The sequence below is a fragment of the Nanorana parkeri genome, unplaced genomic scaffold (genome assembly GCF_000935625.1).
Source record: "Nanorana parkeri isolate BGI_ZX_2015 unplaced genomic scaffold, ASM93562v1 scaffold238, whole genome shotgun sequence".
NCBI lineage: Eukaryota > Metazoa > Chordata > Amphibia > Anura > Dicroglossidae > Nanorana > Nanorana parkeri.
In genome coordinates this window covers 330,547-354,991 of record NW_017306506.1, presented here as the reverse complement: position 1 = coordinate 354,991, position 24,445 = coordinate 330,547, and the positions used below count along the sequence as shown (strand labels likewise).

Genomic DNA, 24,445 nt, shown 5'->3' with positions numbered 1-24,445 from the left:
TAATAAATACAACAGTACTGTGATTTGTCTTCACAACGCATGCTTAGAATGTATGTTCAATGGAAGGGGTTGGTGACCCTCCCGATGAATAGCACCGAGCCTGAAATGACAACATAAGAGGTCACAAGGTGAGGGACAGGGATGATATCTAAAACAATACACATGGCAAAGACAATAGAACTGAATTTAAATGAAATAATTATGCCCACCCAGGTGATGGCTGTGTCACGTGTAGTAGGAACAGCAATTCTGATGTTCATGAGATGAATGGAAAATATTGGGTCATGTGCCTGGGAGAGATACACAGCCCCTCATCCCATGTCAGCCTCTCTGTATCTGTTCAGGACTTGTTATTACTAAACACCCGCTGCTCCTAAAAAGAATGTACTTGCCACTTAACCATAATCTATCATTTCCATAATGTGTCTGTGGGTATTGTTAACTTTTAAAATGTATCTAAAGACATTTTTTTCAAACATGTTTAATTTGTGTCCCATTGGACGTGTCCTGTAGACACAACAGGAATTCATTTCTCATGTGTCTATTGGGAGATTTCCCTTCTATTCATGTTCTGGTGACATCACAAAATTGTGGCTTTTCCCTTACCTTTAGTCCCTATCCATGGTCACCAGAATAAACAGAGAGGGTGAATCTGTCTAATGGGGCCCAAACAGCATTAAACACCTGACAGAGGTTATAATCTTTCCCACTCTATTCAGAATGAAAAACAATGTTTTGTGCACTTTAAAGTGCAAAGGAAGTCAACATTTTTGTGTCCTCCTTAGGGAGATTCACCCTCTCTATTTGGTGACCATTATCACTGAAAGAAAATCCCACAATTTGTGTTGTCATCAGAACAGGAATAGAGCAGAAATCTTCCAATTGGGGGCACTAGTTCTGGTGACCCTGCTCAGGGCCGCCTCCTAGGGGAGGGGGGGGGAGGAGGGTGTGGTTGCTGGTGGTTGATGCTGGTTGATGCTCACTGTCGGTGGATATTGGTTTCCTGGGTGGGGGGATGTAAGATGATGCTGGTGGTGGCTGTTCACTTCCTGAAAGGGGGGGATTACGGGCGTGCTGGTGCTACTGGTGGATCTGGCTCTGTCCAGTGTCTTGCCCAGCTCACTGACATTACTGGTTGCCAGGAGCTGGCAGGCTGCCAGCCAGAGCGTCACTGGTTGGTAAGAGCTCTGCCACCCCCCTCACGTGACCCAATGAGATGCTGCCTCATGCTGCCATATTATGGGGACAGCCCTGACCTTGCTGACCAACAGGGATTTCACTCACTTTGGAAGGAATTTTTCTCACTTCCTGTTGTGACTGTCAGACAGGAAGAGAAAGAAAAGTTGACGGGATATTTTTACTTACTTAGTTTTACTGAAACCAAAACTGGAAAAAGTTTTGGATTCAGTTCTACTTTAAGCCCTTCAATTCTTTTTTTTTTTTCTTAATGCAGCTCATCATCTTTTGTTATATTTGATTTTGTCTGTGAATTACATAATAATGTATATTCGTTAGTGCAGATACGCCCTAACACTGAACAAAAATCTGTAACTGTGAAATTTGACTATTTAGATTGCATGCGGCCATTTTGAAATTGGACTTTACTGTAGATTATCTTTAATATATCTAGAAGATTTGGTCTATTAGCTAGAGTTTATATATTTGTCCTGTGTTTGGATACATACACACTATGTGGCAGCATTTCTCAACCTTTTTTCAGTCACGGCACCCTTTAAAAGTAAGCAAAATCTCAAGGCACCTCAGTTACAAATATACAAAAAGTAGATAGGGGTCTGGTATGGATTTTAAGGGGGAACCCAATGCAAAAAAAAAGGTGGTTCCTTTTTTTTTTTACAAAAGAGTCCACCTTTCACATCACAAGTCCCCCTTCACATCAGGAGCCCTCTTCACAACTGGGCCCCATGTTTACATCAGAAGCCCCTCTTCACTTTAGGATCCCCCCCCCCTGGTTCACATCAGAAGCCCCCCTTCACATTAAGAGCCCCCTTTCATATCAGAAGCCCCTCTTCGTTTCAGGATTCCCCCCTTTATATCAGGAGCCCCCTACTACCTTTTTACATCAGAATTTTCCCTTCACATCAGAAACCCGCCTGCTCAATGGAAGGGTATGACTGTAAAAATTCAAGGCACCCCTGAGGAAGCCAGAAGGCACCCTGGCTGAGAAAGGCTGCTATGGGGCATATTTTATAAAGCATTGAATGTGACTTTCACCAAACATTCTCTATTTATGAATCAATCACTGTTATTTAAAACGGAAAATTGTATCATAATTACCGGTAATTTTCCTTTCCTGGTGCCTAACCATGACAGCATACCGATGGTATGCTGCCATGGAGGCACCAGGAAAACACATTCACCTGCAGAGAATGTTGGCTGAATATCAGATTCAACGCTTTATAAATATGCCCCTACGTGTGTAGCAGGAACCTTGTAAGCTTTATGGATGGCCAGGGCTTGTATGTCAGCGTGGTAATAAAGTGTAACTATGGGTGAGATCAGTTACCTATATGAGTCAGTCTGTGACAAGTATCAGCACAGCAGTTTTTGCTTTCTCTGAAATATAGTAATTTCAGAGAGGGATATAGTTTTATCACCTATGGATCCAGCTAGTAGATACCTTATGTCTCCACTTTACCAGGGTAAGATGTTGTTGCTTAAAAAGTGTTAGCTGGAGTTGGGCTTTAGTTTCTTTGTGGTCTACTGAAATCATATGAACAACTTGTATGTACCAGCAGCAGTGCAAAATAATTTTTGCCAATCCTGCCAACCTCTTGCCAAACAGCGTGGACTGTTACGGGAAGAGAAAAAACAAATGGATCTTCTGGCAGGATCACCAGATAATAATACTGCTACAGGGAACTATTGCATATGTGTATTTTTTTTACATTTTGTAAGTAGTTCTACTTTAATAATAATTTAGTTTCTTCCAATTCATGGCAGTACAATAGTAGAAAGGGCAATATTCCTTAAAGTGACACTTAAATCTTAAACATGCATTCAGGTGCCTTAACTATGAACAAAAATTGATCTTATTTGTAGATGTAGCAGTAGATCCCCAAATCATCTCTGAATTGGTGCTGACATTGTCCTTCCTTCTGGAGGGGGGCTACTTATGTTCCCGATGGTCCCTCTGTGTGTTGTTAAGTAGTCACCGCTCCAAGCTCACTCCCGGAATGAACTACAATCTCACGTTTAGTTTACTAATTTGTATTGAGATTGTAGTCCATCACAGGAGCGAGCTTGGAGCGGTGGCTACTTTACATCCCACACAAGGACCATGGGGAACAAAGGTAGCCACCCTCCAGAAGGAAGGACAGTGTCAGCTTGAATTCTTCTGTGTTTTTTTTTGTCACTTTAAATGAAGAAACAAATGACATACATTTAGAAATGTACTGTACCTGAGCTGGCTTGCCTTAGAAAAAAGAAAAATGGTCTGTCTGCTTTAAATACGGGCATGCGGGATCTCTTCAGCAACACCATGGCTGTACAACACACATTTGGAGAAAAAAAAAAAGCATTTAGACATGCAGCTAATATATTAAACCTTTTACAGGAACTATACTCTGAAGTGAACAGAAGAACAGAAAAAGAAAACTATTGACTCTTAAGTCCATGAAAATGTTTTTGTGATATGTTTTCCTTTATTCCTCACTGGGCTTACTTTGATCAGTGCTTTGTGTTAAAGGAGACATGCATTATAGTTTTATTTTTGACTTTTCTCTGCAGTGCAGTTGTATTGTTTTATTCATTACACGTATTTATATAGCGCTGACAATTTCTTTTACATACTGCACATTCACATCAGTCCCTGCACTCAAGGAGCTTACAATCTAAGGTCCCTATCTCACATACTGCACATACAGTACCGATTTAGACAGGAGCCAATCAACCTGCTAGCATGTCTTTGTAGTGTGGCAGGAAACCAGAGTACCCGGAGGAAATCCATGCAAGCACATGGAGAACATGCAAACCCCTTGTGTAACTCCTTGTATAACCTTTGCACTCCTTGAAAAGGTTATACAACGCCTAAGTTCTGTAACCTTTAGCAACTGAAAACCCAAACAACAACAAAAAAAAAGATAACAAAGACTATCAAAGTTTATCAAAACTGTCTATATTACCTATAGCAACCAATCCAGTTCTTCTCTTCTGACTGCATGGGGTAGATTTTTATCATTAACATAAGGTTTTTGACCTTAGTGCCCATTTACACCATAGTGTTGCGCAAGACGGACGTTATTGTGTGTTTAGCACCTAGCGCTGTGTACTGTGTGCTAGGTGCGTTGCATTGTTTTGCATTGATGTTCATTTGAATGGCACTCCACCTGCCGGTGGCCGTGCATTAACAGTGCTCATGCCATCTCACGTGTATGGGCTGCTTTAGAATGATTCTACCATAAACATGCACGCTCATATGGACAGAAGATATATATTCAAGAACTGAGCAGACACAAGGCAGTAAAATAGCACAACCTAGCCCATACTGTCTACAGCTTGTATTTGGGCAGTGTGTACAGCAAGCTTTTACAAGGCATTTACAAAGCTTTCCTGTATTAGCTTTTTTTTTTTTTTCCATATTAGGGGTTCAGAAATGTATTTGATTGATTCCACAAAATGGCAAAAGCCATGCTGCACAGCCACTTAACACAGACATTCACTTACTATATATCGATTGATATATCCAGGTTCTCAGTTTTGGCCCCCAAAATACTTTGGCTGTCCTTGGCCCTGGAAACGCGTAAACCCAGGCATACTGTGCGGTCACATGGGAGCCACCATTTGTGCAGCTCTCTCATGCTGTTCTTGCTTTTTGCAAAGACTGAGGATCAACCTTTGATTTGAAGGCTCAATGTTACCTACTCTTTTGTGAGTATCATTCCACTTTTTGCCATTTATATAATAAAAATGTATCTACACTAGGGAAGGCGCCCCCTTGTTTTTGTTTTCTCATCAGTACAATTTACATACCTGTAACTCCTGAGGCTCCCGTACCATCTTCTGCCACTTCGATTTCCGCTTTATGAATGGCTTGAGAGACGTACACATTGCTCTCCTCTGAAATAAAATGTTTGAGGGATGTTTCATTTATATCACACTGACATTTCTGTAGACCAATATCAGAGCTGCAAGCCAAACAAAAATGTTTGTACAGCCAATAGAAATACAGGCACCTAAAGATCGTCTACAAATCCATGAAAGAAAAGTCAGTTACAGGTTTTTGGGTAGAAAATAATGGCCGAAAAGAAGGTGACGTGTAAATTGCAGGAATTAGTTTTCAGTGCAAGATATCATGGTTTATATGAGGTGACAGCTATGGACTGATATACAGTAGAGCCAATCGGGGCTCTTCTTAGTCACCATACTGCCACTGGCACCCCTAAATGATGGCACCCTGTTGCACAAGCTTTGTCAAGCAATTTTGTTATTATAACTATTATACAAGATTTATATAGCGCCAACAATAAGAAAGACATTACAATACAATTCAAGACAAGATGGTAAGGAGGGCCCACAATCTAAAAGGAAGGGGGATATAGTGATACATGAGGAGGTAGCTTTGTGGGGTTGAATTGTTTGAGAATGTAATGGTTGTTGTGAAAACTAATGCCAGAAAGTACTATTAGAGAAGACACGTGGCCTGCTTTAGATTCACAACTGTTTAAATGGTTTAAATGTCCAGCCTAAAGCACAGAATAGAGATATAACATGTTTTGTGAGCTATAAATGTTGCCATAAACTTCCAGAGGTGACCGGAAATGGTGAACAAATAAAAAAAATGAATGATCACAGTTTATAAATGGTGAGGATTTCACCAGTCACAAGTTCCAGCCTACTGTTCTTAAAGGAGAACTATGAGGTGAGTGCTTTTCACTCACTTCATAGTTCTAGCCGACCTGTGACAATGAGACTGTCACAGGTCGGCTCAGTAGATCGGGAAGTGAGCGAACACTTCCCGATCTACTGAGTGCTGACTGGCGGAACGGACGGGGGAGGGGGCGGGGGCGGGTACAGCTGGCTCTGCCTCTAGATAGGCAGAGCCAGATGTCAGTCACGCAGCTGGGCGGATCCCGGCACAATTGTCGGGATCTGCTTTAGCTGCGGCGTCTCGGTATACTGCAGGCAGCAGCTCGCGGTATACTGAGCCTAGGGTGACGGGAGGACGCTAGTTTGTGTCCTCCCATTACCCTAAGGAGAACTATGGGGAAAAGCCAGCCTTAACCCCATAGTTCTCCTTTAACCAAAGGCAACTCTAAAGGCGGAAGGCTACTTAATGGCTTTTTACACCCAAGTTTACAAAGAAATAAAACAAAGGTTTTCCCTCTCAAGGGTATAGTCTACTCTCGCAGACAACTCCCAGTCCCGGAAATCACCTATATCGATCAGGTGCTGAGGTATTTATCCATACATTAACCCCTTAAAGCATTGCTATACACTTCAGCTTATAAACTTCCCTAGTCTAGATGGTGTATATATAACATTCAACACCAGTCTCTGGATCATCTAGGGCCTCCTGTCTAAAAATGATGAGTTGTTTGCCATCTTAAATGGATTCCTTATGAGCAGTTCCCCTGAGGCCACCTACATGAAGTCACATAAAAAGGAAAAATAATGAAATAAATCATGTAAATAGGATGCAGTTATAACGTAAAGCTGTCACAAGAGACATACAAAGTTTGCATTGCAAAATGCGAGTTGGCTGGTTGTGATGTGACCCACTGGCTTCATTGCCTTCTAAATATCAGGCACGGAGCAAATATGCACATCAGAAAAGGCAGAGAAATGACATAAGACCTTCATCGTGCATCACCAATTAATCTGTCTACAGACTTTAAAGAGCAGTTGGTTGGGCAGGCACAATCTAGGAGACGAGAGTACACTGCCAGTGCTGGAATTATCTGGGCCGTAATACACCAATTGGACAGGTTTTCCAAAGTGTCCATGTACCCAAGGCAGCAGCACAAGGGGTACAGCACCAGGGGCTAAATCTTCCACCAGACCCAGTAAACACACCTTTGGGGAAAGAGTAAGACTCATAAACATTATAGAGACAAAGTCGTGCCATTTTAAGCTTATGTCTTTATCTTGTTCCTCTTAAGCCCTTAGTGTTGTGTTTTATATATATAAATACACCTACAAATGCAAAATTACCTGACATCCCTTTAAAATCAGCTTTCCTTGGATCAAAAAGATCCAAGACTCCCAGGGCTGGTAATACCACTTTTAAGTCACTGTGGCTTTGCAATTTGAATCTGTAAGTAAAAAAAAAAAAGGATTGGTAAGTTAGTGTATCAGCACATGGATATGGCGCTATAAAGACAAACTATAAAGAAACTGTTCAAGTCAGAAATCTTGGGGATAGCAGAAAGAAACCCCAATATATAAATTAACAATAACATCCTGCTGAACCTGAAATGTTTCACTTTTTGTTTTAATTGAGTAAAACATTACTCCATTCTTGCTCTAAGGATTATTCTTTTGTAGCCATAAAGTTCCTTCATTGTGTTTTAGATTTTAGAAATGGAATTGCAGGGCTACCACAGATTTGGGGTTGGAAATAAAAGGTCATCAACCTACATATGGGGCATATAAACATTTTGTGCAATGAACGTGTTCCCTGTAAAAAAGAAGCTAAATACTTTCCTCTCCCACTGCACATGACTGTGTCCTCTAGTGACATCAGGGACAACAGTGTTGGTTATGTGTTTAGATGCAGCACTAAGATCTTGAGGAATGCTGATTTAAGTTTTACTTGCCTATGAGGACATTGCATGTGAATACAGCATTCTGCAGGGAACATATACACAGATAGAACTTCCTGTGTATCATAGATACGTATATATAAGCATAGAGAATAACATTGCACTACAATGATATCTACAGCTCAAAAGACAAGTAATACAAATCAGTGTATGCTGTGGTATTTCCAATAAACAGGAACCACTGAGAGCCAAGAGGGTCCAGGAGATCAAAAGTGCCAGAAGTGCTGGAGGTTTTTGGTTTGGGGGTGTAGAATATATAAGTATAGAAGTATTTTGTTTATTTTTTACAGGGAAGACTTTAACTGCCAAGTTGAGTTTGATCACAAAGTTGCTTTAAGAGTTAGGTCCTCCCAAAACAGATATTTCAGGTATTGGTAGGTACCGATTGGTTGGATATCTCTTCAGCTTCCTATATCTCTCTGGGACTCGAGTTGTAAGATCTCCCTGAGCAGTACCCATCATTTTGTCCTGCCACATCAATACAATTCCTCTAGCTAAATACGCAATGTAAGGTAAATAAAGAAACCAGTAAAAAGATAGTGATCACAGATTAGCTTGGGTAAACTCATTGCCAGAGTCCCCGAGAAATATAAAAAGTTCTACTAATCTACTAGCATCCACTCAAAAGTAATATATCAGATTTGGTTGACCTTAAGCCGGCCATACACTGCTCAAATTTCAGCCAAGTCCTGTTGACTCATTTTGACAAAAGTGGATTTTTCAATTGACTTTTGTTGAAGGAGCCAGTCCAAAAGTTCTGGGCTGGGCGGTGACTGCTGCATACCTGCTGCTGTCAGAATAAAATAGCCCAGGAGGGGAGATTCCCTCCATCCATGCTGCTTAGTGTGGATGGAAGAATCAAGTCCTCCAGGGGCTGAAAGTAAAAAAGAAAAACATTTAAGTGTAAGGTCTTTGAAAATACTCTTTGATATATTACTACCTGGGCATAAAGATGTCCATTTTGAATTTCTTCATGGAGCTGGTCCACAGTGCTATGCTCTTTGATGTCAAGCTTGCTTCAATGGAAGATAATGGTGTATTCTTGTCTGTGGGCCGTACCACAAACATACTGACTGTATTCCCCAGGTAAGGCAGCTCCACTATGGTAAACTTCTTAAAAGAAGTGGTTTCAAACTGGCCTGGAGAAGTATATACAAAAGGCATATTGGTAAGGGAACTATACAGTGGTGGTGTTCAACTCATGACCCTCCATTGCTCCCTCATTGGCCCTCCTGAACTTATTAACAGATGATTTGCTAATAATATTTTCTCTTTTCTTCCACAGATTTCAGCAAGGTGAACAGGAAAATGGTGTCAGATCTTGGAACAACATAGGATCACACATAACAGGAAGAAATACGGTATATTTGACACTGTTCGTGTTGTCTGTTGGTTCAAAAACATTTGGAAGCGTATTCAGTAACAGTATGGCATTGAAAAGATTGGTGATCAGGAAGTGCAATACATCAGAGCAGCCTATCACATTCAAGTTTATTGTAGCTAGTTCAGTTGAGATATGATTTCTTATTGGATGTCATGTGTAACTGCAATTTTTACATTGCCATTCGTATTTGCACTGCTTTAAGACACTAGTGTTAGGAATGAACTTTACAGATGTTCTAACCCAGAGATCGGCTTTAAATGCATTAGTCAATTGGTGTGCCAGTTAACAATAGCGTGCCATACTCATATAGTTTGTTTTCAACTTTTGCACTCATAGTTGTACTGCTAATGGCAAGCTAAACTCATTAATTATTTAACGTGTGCCCCCAAAACATGTTAAATTTACCACTAATGTGTACTAACCCAGTGTATGCACCTTCAGACCTCAGATCAGCCTCAATTATAGCAACTTCAGACCTCAGTTCCATCCCAAATAGTGCAACTTCAGACCTCAGATCAGCCCCAATTAATACAACTTCAGACCTCAGTTCAGCCCCAATTAATGCAACTTCAGACCTCAGATCAGCCCCAATTAATGCACCTTCATACTTCAGATCAATCCCATTTCCTGCACCTTCAGGCCTCAGATCAGCCCCAATCAGCCCCTGCAGGTTGCTGACCCCTGTTCTAACTCTTCCCCATTCGACCAAATAAATGTGATTGTGTCACTGTTTCGGCCCCCAGCAAAAAAATATCTCACCAGGACAGTTACACAGGCAGCAATAAAAACCTGCGGTCCTAAAATGCATTGGCTTTATTGCTTTCTATAGACCTGGAACAAACATGCAGATCAAGAGTTCTGACTTCATTCTGATTTTCCAATTTGCATACATTTCAGTGATCCATATGGTACTGAAGGCAGATACAGACAGGCAAATATTATTTTTAGGAGGTCCTGTATTTCCCTCAGTTCAAGTTTGCTGTAGGCCACATTTACACAGCTGTGTTGCCATATTGTGGCAACTCATGTTATGCATGTCAGTGTGCTGTAGTGCCATTCATTCGCAATGGCACTCTAACACACCTTTCCCAATTCACTGGTGTTTCAGTGCACCAGAACGATTGGCAATACACTGCCATGTGTTGTGGTGCACTGCATTGCTAAGAGTGCATGATTTACTGGGGCATTAGGAACACCATTCAAATTCAAATGAATGGGCTGCCTTAATGCAATACAGCTTAACATGTCATAATGTGTGTTAATGCAATGCAAAGAAGTAAAAGGTCCTTTTAAAGGGAAGCTGACATGAACAAAAACTACTGTAGGGATATAATGCAAACACCAAGAGCTCCCTGCACTTACCGGCAGCAGCCTCCAATACATTGCCGTTATGGCATCATGAAGAAGAAGAAGCTTGCCTACCCCTTCCTGCCTCCTGCATACTTATATTGACCTGTAAGGCACCCCATCATAGTGATGGACCAGTAAAAAGTGTGGGGGGCAGGAGCATCAACATTATCTGAAAGTGTTGAGATTTTGCCTGTCAGAACGGCCACGTTTGAAGTCTCCAAAATGTAACCAGTTGTCAAAATTGCTGCAGAGTAATGGCCAGTCCAGAGAAAAAGCATCTCTTCCTTTTCCCTAGGTTCCCGAAACACCTCAACATTGCATTTTTAGAGGTGGTGTAGGTAATTAGCAAATGTTATTTTATAGTAAGAGATTATAATTCTAATCCATATATATAGTCCGCTCCTACTTACCATAGTTAACATCTGCAGTTTGATGCATCATGGGAACCTTTACCACCGACCCATCCGTGCTGATAAAAGGCAGCATCTGTGTGTCTGTGAAAGAGAATTTGGTTTTCCATCTGCTTCTAAAGTACATTGTGCTCACAAGTGTGATTTGTGTAAAACCCGGCACAACAGGTCCACAGGGCACAAGGGTCTGTATCCCACCTGTATGGAAGAAGACAATAGGCTTTTACTAGTTACATGACTGACTTTATAATCATGCTTTCATGTTGTATCTATCACCTATACACTTCATTCACAATGTTAACACTTCAGGATATGAATACCTATTTAAAAAAATAAGTGATTTCCTTCTGCCAATGTGTGTACCCAGCTTTAGTCTGAAACAGGGAGAATAAACTCTGTTTCCACCTTGCTCCCTTAGGTCTGATGGCCCTGCCAGCAACTCCTCTGGAAGGGTTATAATGCTAAATGGTCTGCAGTGAATTCACTACAGTGTTGTCTCCCTGCTCAGTGCTACGTCACCACAAATTCTGAGGAGGGGGGTTATCAGCGTCATCACCAATGATAACATTCCCTTCGCTGCCAATCACCAGAGGACTATTATCCATTAGGGTGCCTTGCAAATGGAGGAAGTGACTCAGGGTGCCCTCTTGGATCCTGCACACGAGCAATTATGGAGTGGGGACCCCTCACTCATAGACAAGTTAAAAAAAAGTTGATTGGCATTTATTAGAGGAAGGGAAACTGGCAGTAAAAGAAAGGTTCAGCCAGAAAGGGACATGGAGCTCCCTTGGTACATGTGGGTACTGAATGACAGAAACCAATTTCAGGTTAGACCAGTGATGCTACTGGGTATCACCCAGGCCCATGATATAATGCAATGTTTGAGAACCAATGACAGGGCTACACTGACAATTCAGAGACACTGGTCAGTTAATCAATGCTACAGGTAACAATCTACTGAAGGTGTAGGCAACCTCTACACAGCTGTGGTAAAAAATATCTAATCATGCTTCTGTCTCTGGGACCCATACCTGTAACTGTCCTGCAATGCCTGGGATGGGACTTGTAGTTCCACAAAAGCTCTATAAAAAGCAGTACAAAAAATAGATACAAAAAACAATAAAGAATAATACATGAACACAGGTCACTCTCACCACTGGTACTGAGCTATATAAAGGAGCAAAGAAGATATGCAGCTAAATAAATATATAACAAAGTGTAGAGAGCATGCATGCGTAAAATATACCATACCAGATCCAAATTAGCAAGGAGATGTTTAAACAGCGGACACCTGATTGAAGTCGGGGGGCAACCTCAACGTTTCAGGGTTAATACACTTTCCCAGTCCCAGGAGGACATATTTTCTCATTACATACAGTATGCAGGTTTTAATTCCTGCTGAGCAATACTGCACAATAGTTTACTCTCAGTACTGGTCTATCAGCACAGAGCCATACCGCAGTCAAGAAGAATTCCAACAATATTGTCGAGATGCACCTGGCTGCCTAAGTAAGTGCTGGCTTTGCCTCTCAGGAGCCAGAGCCAGTTGTGCCCACCTCCTCCCTTGTCTGCCTAACCAGTGAGCGCTGGAGGACTGGAGAGGGGAGAGGAAATCCCTGCGTGGAGCGATGACTGACAGTCACTGAATTCCGTTCAGACACTGAGCGGACTGATCAGTGGTTATGATTGCTCAGCTCTTGGTCTTAGAGCCAATGTGTGACAGCTCCAGCATCCCATACCAGCTCTGACCATCCACATATTTCTTCAAAGTGACTCTGTTATGAGAGCAGCACATGGGCCCTAAAAAAGAATTGTTGCCTCACTCTGTCTGATGTCAATACAGACCCAAAACAAGCATACTGAAAATGAGTGTCAGAATTCCTCATCTCTATACTTGCTACCAGTGAGTAACGTAGAAAGCACTAAAACCAATGACAACTGTTATCTTCAGAACCTATAGTCAGCAATGGCAGCTTATGTTATTCTCTTGTGACAGGTTTCCTTTAAACCATTTAAGGTAAAAGCAGTGCTGAAGTGCAGGGCCATCGTGATGTTTGCCCTGTGTCCCTGTGCAGCATCCTTTAATCCTAAACCCAGACTGTACATGAAGCCTCCACTTGTGCCCAACCCAAATATAGATTACACCCTGCCCTTGTCTATCAAAACGTCAGTGGAGAGTAGAGGCCCTGGTATTAGACAGCTGAATGACAGGGGGAGCATCAGGAAGGGATGGGCTTAATCTCAATTTGGGAAGAAGTTGAACCCTCCATGTACTGTTTGGCCCTAGGGTCCAGCAAGGTCCACCAGGACATTGGGCTTGATTTCTTTGATAACCAGAAGACAACAGATTTTTCAAGTTGTATATACACAGCATAGCAGAGCTTTCTTAGAACAAAATGAGGGTGATTCAATAAAACATTTGCCACCCTTTTCTGCCTTTATAACGGTATTAGAAAGTCTTGCTCCAAATTCATAAAGTTGTTCAAATGTTTTCTTGCTATTTTCAGCACGTGCAACAAAGTAGTTTCTTTTACCTTCTGTTGATATCAGAAAAGCAGAGGTAAATAAGACCTCTTCCATGTTGGAGTAAATTGTGTTACATGTGTACGTATTGTGTCGCAGACAAAATCCTGTCTGAGCCAACATTCTGTCTAAGGCAATTCTGCAACAGATTCATATTTGTTGCATGGATGGGAGGCAGATTTGTGATGAGTGTCTATGACACTCACAATTCATAAATCTAAGGGAATTACCGTATTATTTATTTTAGGATAGCGGGAAAGGTCACTATCTGAAAATGAGTCAAAACCCATCGGGTCAAACTTTCTAGATTTGTATATTAAATACTGTAATAAAAATATAAAATAGAAAGCAGGTAAAAAAACTATAATTTGTAGGTGTTATAATAATAATGTCAAAATGGTACTTCCATTGAAGAAGTCACTTTTACAGCATTCTACTGAAAGGCACTTTTATGTATTTGGCTTCTTTTCCATAACCAAACAGAAATATAATTAAAACATTTTTTTTGCCTATTTTTAGATCTATTATGTTGCTTCAGCTGGTGATTTTTTTACTTAATTTCGGGACAGTCAAGGATTTCTTAGATGAGAAAACGGGGAGGATGCGAGAGAGGGAATCCTTCCTGAATAATATGTTGCACGCGGTGGAAAACAAAATGGAGCAGTATAGTGTGAATGAGAAAACCTTGTGGTGGGTCCTCATCATAATTCTGTTGGTGATTTGTCTTGCTGTTGTCGCTGTGTGGATGGCAGTCAGACACCGAGCCACATCAGCGCAGGAATCATCTATTGCACATCAGACTGGCAGTGACACCAAGCAGTTCCTGAAGCAGCGGAGACGCATCAGGCGGTTATGAATGACTCAGGGGGAAATTACCCTATATACCAGCCAACACCTTCTGTTTTGGATGTCAAATAAATTGATTTCAATCTATGTGATACCAGCAAACCCTCCATCTGAGTTGACCTGCATCTGCCTGACCGATGTATAATAAGGGCTGTACAGGTTTGCTGGAGGGTGAGCTAATTTAGGTCTGCAAGGGCATGTTAAAAGGATATGTGTGCTTTTTTTTTAAAGTGCATTCTTCCTTCAGAAGAGAGACAAAGTAATTACTAGGGATGAGCTGAGGTTCCGAACTAAACTAGTCCAAACCTGAGCTCCTCTAAACCTGGAAGGCGCTCCTCCCAAACACGGAAGGAGCTTTACAATCAGCTGTGGGTGGGGAATTCCCTGGCCACAACTTGATGTGAGCAAAGGGATGGGGTGCAGTGACGTCATTGACCTTATATGGCTACATGGCTAGATTAGGTAAGCTACATTTACCTTCATGTGGTGAAAAGGGCATCTACACAGGCATCCACACAGGCATCCCACCTCTTTGTTTATCGTCAGCTGCAGGGCAGGGAGTGCCCTGACCCACACTGATTGGGCAAGAGGACCATGTGGCTTCCATATTCGGATGAGCACATGTTTGGACTGAGTACAGTCCAAACCTGACCTCACCCCTAGTAATTACACTGAACAATTAAGACCTCCCTCTAGTGGCAAATTTACCAATATCTATATTTAATACAATGTAACGGAAGAGCAAGGGTATACAAATTTGAAAAAAAAGGCCTTCCTATTAAGGACTAGCCATGTTTACAGCAAAGGTCTCATAGTGGTGAACTGTAGAAAAGATCTCCTCACCTCCTGTGCTTCTGGTAACCCACTGATTGATCTGACTTGCTGTCCAGGTTTGCTGACTGAAGTTAGCCTGTTGAAGGCTGCTGTTTGCCCATAGTGCAGCATTTTCAATAAACTGTGCAGAGAGGGAAGTCCCGGTCTGCACAAACAAGGCACACGCCAAGCGTATGGATGTTTCCTGGCTGGAGTTGGCTAGTTCCTTGTGCATCGCTTTTATGAAATTTTGTACAGATTCATCTAAAATAAGGAAGAAAGCAAACCATGTTACTGTACAGACTATAATAAAATCAGTGCAATACCCTCAGTTATGTACACACTCTGCCCAATACATAAAACCTCTACTGGCAGAAATAAGGCTGCTATGGGTGTCCTCCCCTTCTGAATTTACTGCTTGTATGGTGATCTGATGGCTTCAAGCACATGACAGGCAAGTCAACATTTTATGGAGAGGGATTAAAACCCCTGACAGGTTTTTATTGCTATCTTTGTCCCTGTTAGGGAGAGTCACCCTTTCCATTTGTCCTCCTGACCATTATCACTAAAGTGAAAGTAAAAGAATATCCCAAATTAGGAGTTGTCACAGGAACAGATTTATCTCTCTTTGGTGGGAATTCCTCTCACCTTTTGTTGTGGATATTGGACAGGAAGTAAATGGAAATCTCCCCAATGGGACATGGATGGCAAAACTCAATTTAATGCATATACGTTGACTTAGCTCAGAAGATGAACATGACAGCCTAGTAGCTAACATTTCCAGCAGATGGACATAAATGACAGCTTCTAAGGCCAGACTTTCTTTAGCACCTAGATGCCTGCAATTGTTTCTTATCAGCATGGTTTCCAATGTCAACAGAACTTTAATATGTGTTCTGTTGTAGAACTAGGAGTGTGTAGCTGTAATTAGCCCCAGCATTAGAGAAGATAATCGCAAAACCCCATATCTTTTCATACAACTGTACAATGAGGTCATATATAGTGTCCTGGCATACAGAACAACAGACATAGTCAAGGAATGTGTTTGCTGATTGTGGAGGAGCCAGAGCCATGGGGGACACACTTAGCCAAGTGACCTGACCTGCTTTTTCTGACCTGCATAGCAGGTGTCCTCTGGTGACTGTCCAAAAGTGTGGAATAGGCATACATGTTCCTTCATCCATATCACAATGCAGTTCCCATGTCTAAGTGGTGTGAGATCTGTCACCTGAGGATCAAGGGTTTGTGCTTTGTCATATGTAAAGACTGACTTTCATAAATATCGGTATTTGCATAGCATTTTATGGAGGCTGAAGTAGATCAATGGGCTAGAAAGCAGAATCACTAAAGGTCGAATGTCGCTGTGGAGGGGCTTTGCAGTCTGCATTAATTGATGGCTAACACAGTACAAGACTCTTCTTCTATTGAAATTCACTATAAAGTAAGTTACACAGTATAATAATAACATAAAACAGTCATTGGAAATGCACTACAGTTTGCCATTAAAACCCCAGGATGCTAAACAGCTCTCTTCCGTAGATGCCTGAAAGGGGAAAGAACTACAGATCTTTACACTGCTGAGGAAGACATCTGGTCACCATACCGCAAAGGGTGAACACCTAATCCTGCGCTTTTGATTCTTTTAAATTAAAATCCTTTAAGTACCTCATTATAATTAAATACAGGCGTTTGAAACTATTTTTTGTTTTCTTTATTCATTCTGCATGACCCTCTGGAAGTGACCTTGTTATTGCAAATTATTATAAGATTAAGAAGAAAAAAAGTTCATATGCTCATGGGCTAATAACTAATCCTGCTATTGCAGGGCTGCCATATACCTTTTATTTAAAGTGGAAGTTGTGGCAAAATGAAAAATCACATATATGATGCAGTCTGCCACTTGAATTAACACAATAGTGCTTGTTTATATGAGTTCCCTTATCAGGGAAGAAAAAATCAATTGAAGAAAAACCTAGTCATTCCGTATATTCAGATAGGCAGCTGACCACATTTTTTGGACACATGACGTTGTTGAACCTAGTAATTATCCGGTGGAAGGCTCTCACCTATTTGCTTAGCTAAATCCAGGTGGTGACTTTTTTTTTTGGCCAGGCACTCTATATACTGAATATTATGTGCAGCCCCTCGGTGATATCAGGGGCCACAGCTGAGGTCCCCCTATATTTAGCCAGTTGACCATCACTGCTCTAAATTATTTAGATCTGATTAATTAATATTTTTAAAATATATTTTATATTACTATTTTTAAATAACATTTTACCATGAACATTGTATCCCAGTACATTTTCTATCTGAGTCAAGGTGCTTCCTCGAGCTCCAAACTGCAGTAACCCCAGAGAGTTGGCCACACTACTTGGGGAGACCACTAAGTTAGTCCTGTTTTCTGTGTCCACTAACGTCCGGTAAAGCCTGACAGCAAACTCCGTATTCAACTCTCTGAGTCTCTCATGCGAATGGCTGTATCCCCGGCTGAAACAACTTAAATACACGAGCACCAGGAGCAGGTAAACTGGAGGCATGGAGAATGTGTGCCCAGATGATCGCCAGTCCTAGAAAATGTAAAGATAAAATACAGGTACTGCATGTAAAACCATTTTGCATAAGCTTTAACATGGTAATGTCATTTCAAAAGTAGTTTTGAATGTCACCTGCAGCATTAATTAGAACAATACCAGCTGATCCTGACTTGAAAGTTCTTTCCTATTATGGGGTAACAACTGTCTCTGTCTACATTAGGCACAGATTGCACAGGCATGATCTATTGTTGTCACCATCTGGAAATCCACCTTGGGAAATGCTATCAGTGTCGGGACAAGGACCTCTGACACCCAAGGCGAGGATGGCAAAGTGTGCCCCGCTTCACCAAGTTCTTTAATTCAGCATTACAAAACACAAATTTAAAATGTTTATATATGAAAAGTAAAAAAAAAGCTAAGGAAAGAGAAACAAAAAGTTAATAAAACAGTTAACTAAAATTTTAGCTAGAAATTTGCCTTTTCAGCAAGTTGACAATTCTGCTGGCCAAAGGTGGCTCCATTGGTGCTCCATAGAGTGAATCTGCCATAAGACAGGAAGTGTGAAAATAAAGGGGAAAAAAAAAACCTAAGGATTGGTAACCTGCAATTTATTAAATTATTGGTTTGGGATTTAGATACAACGGAACTCGGTTGGTGCCAGAGCCTTTTTTGCCCTTTTTTTGCACTCATGTTAAAATACAAATTTTAGACCTGAAGATTAATTTAACCAACCACCCAGAATTATATATTTCCTGAAAGCAGAATGAAATGGTGGCAATTGCAATTTTTTATGTTGCATTTTATTATCATAAGTGTTTCTTAAACCCAAAAGTAAATTTTAGTGCACATTAGCACCATATTTTACCCAATATTTTGGTAAAATATAAAAGATGAGGTTGTGCTGAGTAAATAGATACCAAACTTGTCAAGCTTCAAAATTGCATGCACCTGGCAAAAAACTACAGCACCCAAAATTGTCTATAGGTGACACTTTAAAAGCCTGTACATGCTCTCAGTTTAGAGTTAATAGTGAAAAATTGACCTAGAATTATTGCTTACACTCTGGCATGCATCGCAATACCTAACATGTGTAGTGCAATTGCCAATTTTGTACATAGGCGCCCATGACGCATTTTTGTGTTAGTATTTTTTTGCGCATATCCAGGGGAGGGAGACATTTTTTTGGGTGTATTTACATTTAATTGATTTAACTTTTTTTTTAACTTAATTTTATTGTTATTAAATAGGGTGGCTCACAGGGCCCCTATGTGATAGCACTTTAGTGGGGAGAGGTCCTCAATTAGACCCCTAATATCATCTTTGCAGCCTGTTGAAGTTGATCAAGCACAGATCTTGCTTGATCAGCTTCCTCGCCTGCCTCTCTGGCCAGGGAATGGCAAAACCATTGTTGCTTCTGGGTTCATTCAGCAGGTAGGAGATCAGCAAACCAAAGTTTGCTGGTCTCTCTCTTCGCCGACAGGACTCACATTTCAACAAAGTAGTATCATTTTTACAGAATGTTAACATTTTTGGTAAATTAAAAATATTCAATTTAGAAGTTAAAATGTATCAACGAATGTCCATATTTTCTCCCAGGTTATGAGGAGCCTATAAGATTTTTAGCTTGGGAAAGGGCTGGATTAAGAAGAATATCTGATTTTTTATCTTCTGCAGGGATTTTGCCCTTTTTCTGAGATACAGGTCAAAAATAAACTTCCCAATTCTGAGGTATTCCGATATTTACAAATAAAATGTTTTATTAACACGGTTTTATATCATGTTAAATTGCCATCTGAATTAACAAAGTTTGAACAAAAATGTCTGAAAGATCTGCATGGTAGAGGAAGTCTCTCTATTATTTATACATCTCTGATGGAGGGTACTAATACACGGCCTCTGCAATATGGGTTAGCCTGGGAGGAGGAACTAGGAAGACAATTAGAAAAGAGAGATTGGCGCCAGATTTGGGACACAGTAACCCATTGTCCACATAATTCATCGGCGGTAGAAGCAATTATAAGCTTTTGTTTAGATGGTAAATGGTCCCTATTAAACTGGCAAAGTTCCCGAAGGGTTCCTCCTTGCTATGTTTTCTAGGATGTGGGGAGGGAGGCTCCATGGCCCATATATGGTGGAATTGCCCTAAAATTCAGCTTTTGTGGATGAGGGTGTATCAGATAATATAGAGAGTCATGGGAAGAAGGTTAAGGAAAGACCCATGGGAAGCCTTGTTATATTTAAAGCCAGAATGCTGCACACAAGATCAAATTAGATTGATAACATTCACCTTTATAGCAGCAAAACAAACAATAGCTAGATCTTGGAAGTCAGAGATACCAGTTATTCAATAAGTGAAACAAAAAATTGCATGGTATTTCATATATAAGAAACTGACTGTAATATTCATTGGATTCAAAAATATATGCCTCCAGATTCTGATATATATTTTGAGGATATGGATCTATAGGAATTAGGCTGGGTTCACACCTAGGCGGATTGAATATGCACGTTTTTCGCGCGTTTTTTTTTACCGCGATTCGCGGAAAAAAAAACCGCGCGGAAGACGCGCGGTTCCGAGGGATACTTGGCTGTATCCCAATGGAACCGCCCGACCAAAACGCCCCAAAGAAGTACATGTACTTCTTTGGGCGTAGGGCGGTTTCCCGCACGTTCGTACTCGCGGAAAACCGCCCAGATGGGAACCATGCACATTGAAAATAATGGCATTTCCCTGTTTGAGCGTTTTTCCGCGAGTACGAAAGCGCGGAAAAATGCCTAGGTGTGAACCCAGCCTTAAGGTTGCTTGGGACCTGCAAGGTGTGAGGGGGAGGAAGTTTCTGAGGAGAGAAGGAAAGAAACAGATAGAAAAGGGTTTTTTTGGGTGAAGGGTATGGTAAGAATGAGGGATGAATGTAAGGTAAATGTTGATGTGTAATGAATAGATTGTCGATATTTTGATTGTTTTTTGTAAATATAACATGTGGTTGGAATGGGAATTCAAAGAAGGATCCAATAATGTTTGTAATGTTTTATGCTATAAAATGTATCTAAAAATGTTATATACTGCAGCTTACCAGTCCTTGGATGTGGTGGATGAACCAATAAACATTGATATAGGTTTATATCTGTGGATGGATTTTTAAGGATTACTAAAATCACTAAAAACATTTGTTATTTTAAAAATGCGTTGCTGTTTGTGCCACGGTGACTGACAAACCTTTATATTCATATTTCTAGTTTCCACCTTAAAATATAACGCCTGCACAAACATGATGAAGGTCAGCTTTTTTTTATAAGAGTACCATAAGAGAATTACATTTCAACATGTAATCATGGATATAATGGAACTTATGTATTCTGTTACATATCAAAGAGGACTGACTTTTAACGTTTAAAAGAGTTCTATAATAAGATAAAAAAACTGGAGGTGATTCATTACTGTTATTTTAATTGTATTTAATTGTTGTTTTTGTTTGCTATTATAGATGGTATTGTAAGGTTGTACAATACTTGTAATATGTGGAACAAAGGAAGGTGCTTTTATAATGTGACAGGTCTCTAATGTTCAGTGGAGACCTCACAGAGCTCCACACAGGTTATATAACAATTGCCAATTATGTATAAATTATAACTGAGAAAAATCACAATGTTACTTTTCAAATCTAACTTATTATTCTCTACCAGTTCTGACACCACTACTCCATAAATGTCACTTTGATTTTCAGAAATCCTCCCCTCACTATATCTTATATTCAGAACCGAAGGGGGTTACTCACTAAGCTGCCACAGGCAGCTGAATGAATAACCGGGCCGAAGTGAAGGGAGCCGAACCCTGTTTGGTTATTCACTTCAGCCATGAAATAGCCGTGGCTATTTCTGAATTGAGAAAGCTGGTTGGATGACCAGTGAAACGTCTTCAAGAAAAATACAGCAAGTCCAGTTGCCTTGACTTATTTTTTTACAAATATACCATGACCTGGATGAATGAGAACCTTCATAGAGATATTTCAATAGCGATTTGAAAGGTGCAGACTGAATGTCAACAGATAGGCGGAGCCAGCAGTGATATCACTGCTAGCTCTGTCTATCTGTTTACATTCTGGCCGGCACCAGTCCAAATGCTCATTTAACATGGGAGTTCGTCACGTGTGGTTGGGTCGGCAGGCAACCCCTGGAAGTTGCTAACAGATTGAGATATTTAAAAACTCTAAAACAAATCTGCAAAGTGCTTCTGTCACTTTTTTGACTGCTGTAAACTGAAAAGTGAATCGTGATTAGTTGCTAGTGATTACTGCGTTGTACAAATCATCATCGTCAACCTATTTATTGTCTTATTAATTAAAGTGGAAGTAAACCCTTGTAAAAAAAAAATGGCCTCCCAGGAGCTTTTAGCTCTAATGTGATAGTATGTACAGCATATTAGCACTTTATGGCAGATTTATCTACCAATCCGATCCCCTCTGGTGCTTCCATCTTTGGCTTGGTTCTCCTTTGAGTTAGGAGTCTTCGGCTGCTTCATTTTCTGGGCCCTGATAATGTAACTCCTGAGCATGCTCTCAGGAGTTACTTCATCTCAGCATGCGGGTCTGTGCGCTGAATTGTGCATGCAGCACAATTCAGGGTACAGAAAAAAAAAGCCACATGCTAAAAAGAAGGTTTTATGGCAGAAGAGACGTACACAGTATAGTCTGCCATAAAAGGCCTGCAGATCTTCAATGTTTCCCTTTACTTCCACTTTAAGCCTGATAGTGAAATAACAGAGCAATTTACAGAAGACAGTTTTACAATGAGTGCAAGATCTTTGCCCATTCTTCTAATAATTGATGAACGCATTGCAGTGACTGCCATTTGTTCAGTCCAGTTTAGAAAATTTGTATCCATATGTTTCTGGAAGTGACCTTATGTTTACTGCAGGCCATCAGTATAATGATTTCTATTTTAAATTCCAACAATAGAAATTTTCCATCATGATGCCAGATTGTGACCGATACAACAGATTGACACTCTGGGACATGGTCAGTCCTTGATTTTACAGTTACATCATGTGCCAAAAAACAGTATTTTTTCTTGCACATAATTGGGTGGTGAAAGTCAGCAGAGCATCACCTCATTCACTAAACTAAGGGGAAACATCCCCTGCAAAGTGAAAAGCCTATTTGCCTTTATCAACCCCAGAGAGTCAACATTGCAAAAAAGACATCCAAAAACGTTCCTACATTGTTACCGCTATAGAACAGAACAAAATCATGAGATATGAGAATCTTGATCATCAGAGCTTACAGTATAAAATGGAATCCAACTGTAAGTTCAAACACTGTGCATACACAGATTTTATATCGATTTGATTGGACAGATAAACAAAAGTTAAAAAAAAAGCTTTATATTGAGGGAGTCTACGTCATCAATCCATTTACATTATATCCAGTCCAGTGGGCCCTCACATAACACAGCTGTTGGTAAATTTTGCTGATCTAATACTTTAAATCTGATACAAAATGTGCCAGCAATCCGAGCAACTACAGAGTCATATCCAACTGAAAGCAGACAGTCCGGAGCTATTCTGTAGCCAGCCTCGTTGATGGTATCAACGGTAAACCATGATTAGCCTGAGTGTTATTTGTTCATCCCATTTTTTGTGGGTGCCATTACACATCCTTGCTATGCTGAAAGTTATAACTATAATGAACAATCCTCCTTGTAGACTGTAAATTCTCAAGGTCCTTCTAATCCTTTTGTATGGCATTGCATTGTAATTGTACTGTCCCCTATATGTTGTAAAGTGCTGTGCAAACTGTTGCCACTATATAAATCCTATATAATCATAATAATAACAAATAAAAGTATTTCTTATTACAGCCATTCATTCAGTTGCCCTTGTTTGATTTTGGGATTTTATTTGGGATAAAAAAAATCTTTTTACATAAACTGTAATAATGAAATGGGGTTAGGAATTGGATACATTGCTCATAACAACCTACCACATTTGTGGATTCTTTAATATCAGGGAACAAAAGATGGCAATTGATAGGCTACTATATATATATACTGTTACTTCTCTTTTGTCTGCTCCCCTTTTTCCAGAATTCCCACCCAAGTAGGTTGATTTCCTAAAGCTGGCCATACACTTGGCTGTAGATCCTCAAATCATCTCTGAATTGGTGCTGACACTGTCCTTCCTGGAGGGTGGCAACTTCTGCAAGCTCATTCCTGTGATGGACTACAATCTCAATACAAACTAGTAAACTAAAGTGTGATTGTAGTCCATCACAGGAGTAAGCTTGGTGCGGTGGCTACTTTACAACACACACAGGGGCCATGGGGAACAAAAGTAGCCACCCTCCAGAAGGAAGGACAGTGTCAAAGATGATTTGAGGATCTACATCCCCGTGATACACAAATAAGATACATTTCTGTTAATAGTTAAGGTACTTGAATGTATTTTTAAGATTTAACTAATGAGTTTAGTGTCACTTTAATTTAATTTGAAAGACGGAAGGAACAGTTTCACATTTGGGTATCTCCAATATTTCTGCATCTACAACTCTAGCTGAAGTCAGAAACAATCTACAGGCTTGTCATTTTTTATGCAGTTGCAATCTGTCGCATTGATTCTGCATTGAGTCACTAATCGCAGGCGTCTGCTGGTGTACTCACAGTTTGCCTTGTGCTGCGCTGTCCTCCTCTACGTATCTCTCTGTGAATCTCCTTCTGTCAGGCACTTTGATGTGTGGTGGATGTGTAAAGCTAAATCATGAGACTGCATTGAGAGGGATAGTCGGTGACTGCAGTCTCTATTGGCGA

The 24,445-nt window shown here is 40.5% G+C and overlaps 1 protein-coding gene across 1 annotated transcript; it reads right to left on the bottom strand.

Annotated features, from left to right (window-relative positions):
- Nucleotides 1–24,445, bottom strand: SERPINE3 (serpin family E member 3). Its single transcript, XM_018556459.1, has 9 exons — nucleotides 24,299–24,445; nucleotides 17,389–17,677; nucleotides 15,138–15,371; nucleotides 10,926–11,123; nucleotides 8,722–8,920; nucleotides 7,171–7,271; nucleotides 4,990–5,076; nucleotides 3,420–3,503; nucleotides 1–100 (listed from the first exon to the last, which is right to left on the bottom strand). The coding sequence occupies exons 2-9, from the start codon at nucleotides 17,645–17,647 to the stop codon at nucleotides 57–59; spliced, it is 1,206 nt and encodes a 401-aa protein (XP_018411961.1). The 5' UTR covers nucleotides 17,648–17,677; nucleotides 24,299–24,445; the 3' UTR covers nucleotides 1–56.

Bases quoted from the DNA above. Each gene is read 5' to 3' on its own strand.
- SERPINE3 (XM_018556459.1), bottom strand. From the start codon at position 17,647: ATGCCTCCAGTTTACCTGCTCCTGGTGCTCGTGTATTTAAGTTGTTTC. The intron at 8,921-10,925 runs GTAAGTAGGAGC...ATACTTCTCCAG, and splicing joins AACTGCAGATGTTAACTATG to GCCAGTTTGAAACCACTTCT. The intron at 7,272-8,721 runs GTAGTAATATAT...TTTTACTTACAG, and splicing joins ATGGACATCTTTATGCCCAG to ATTCAAATTGCAAAGCCACA.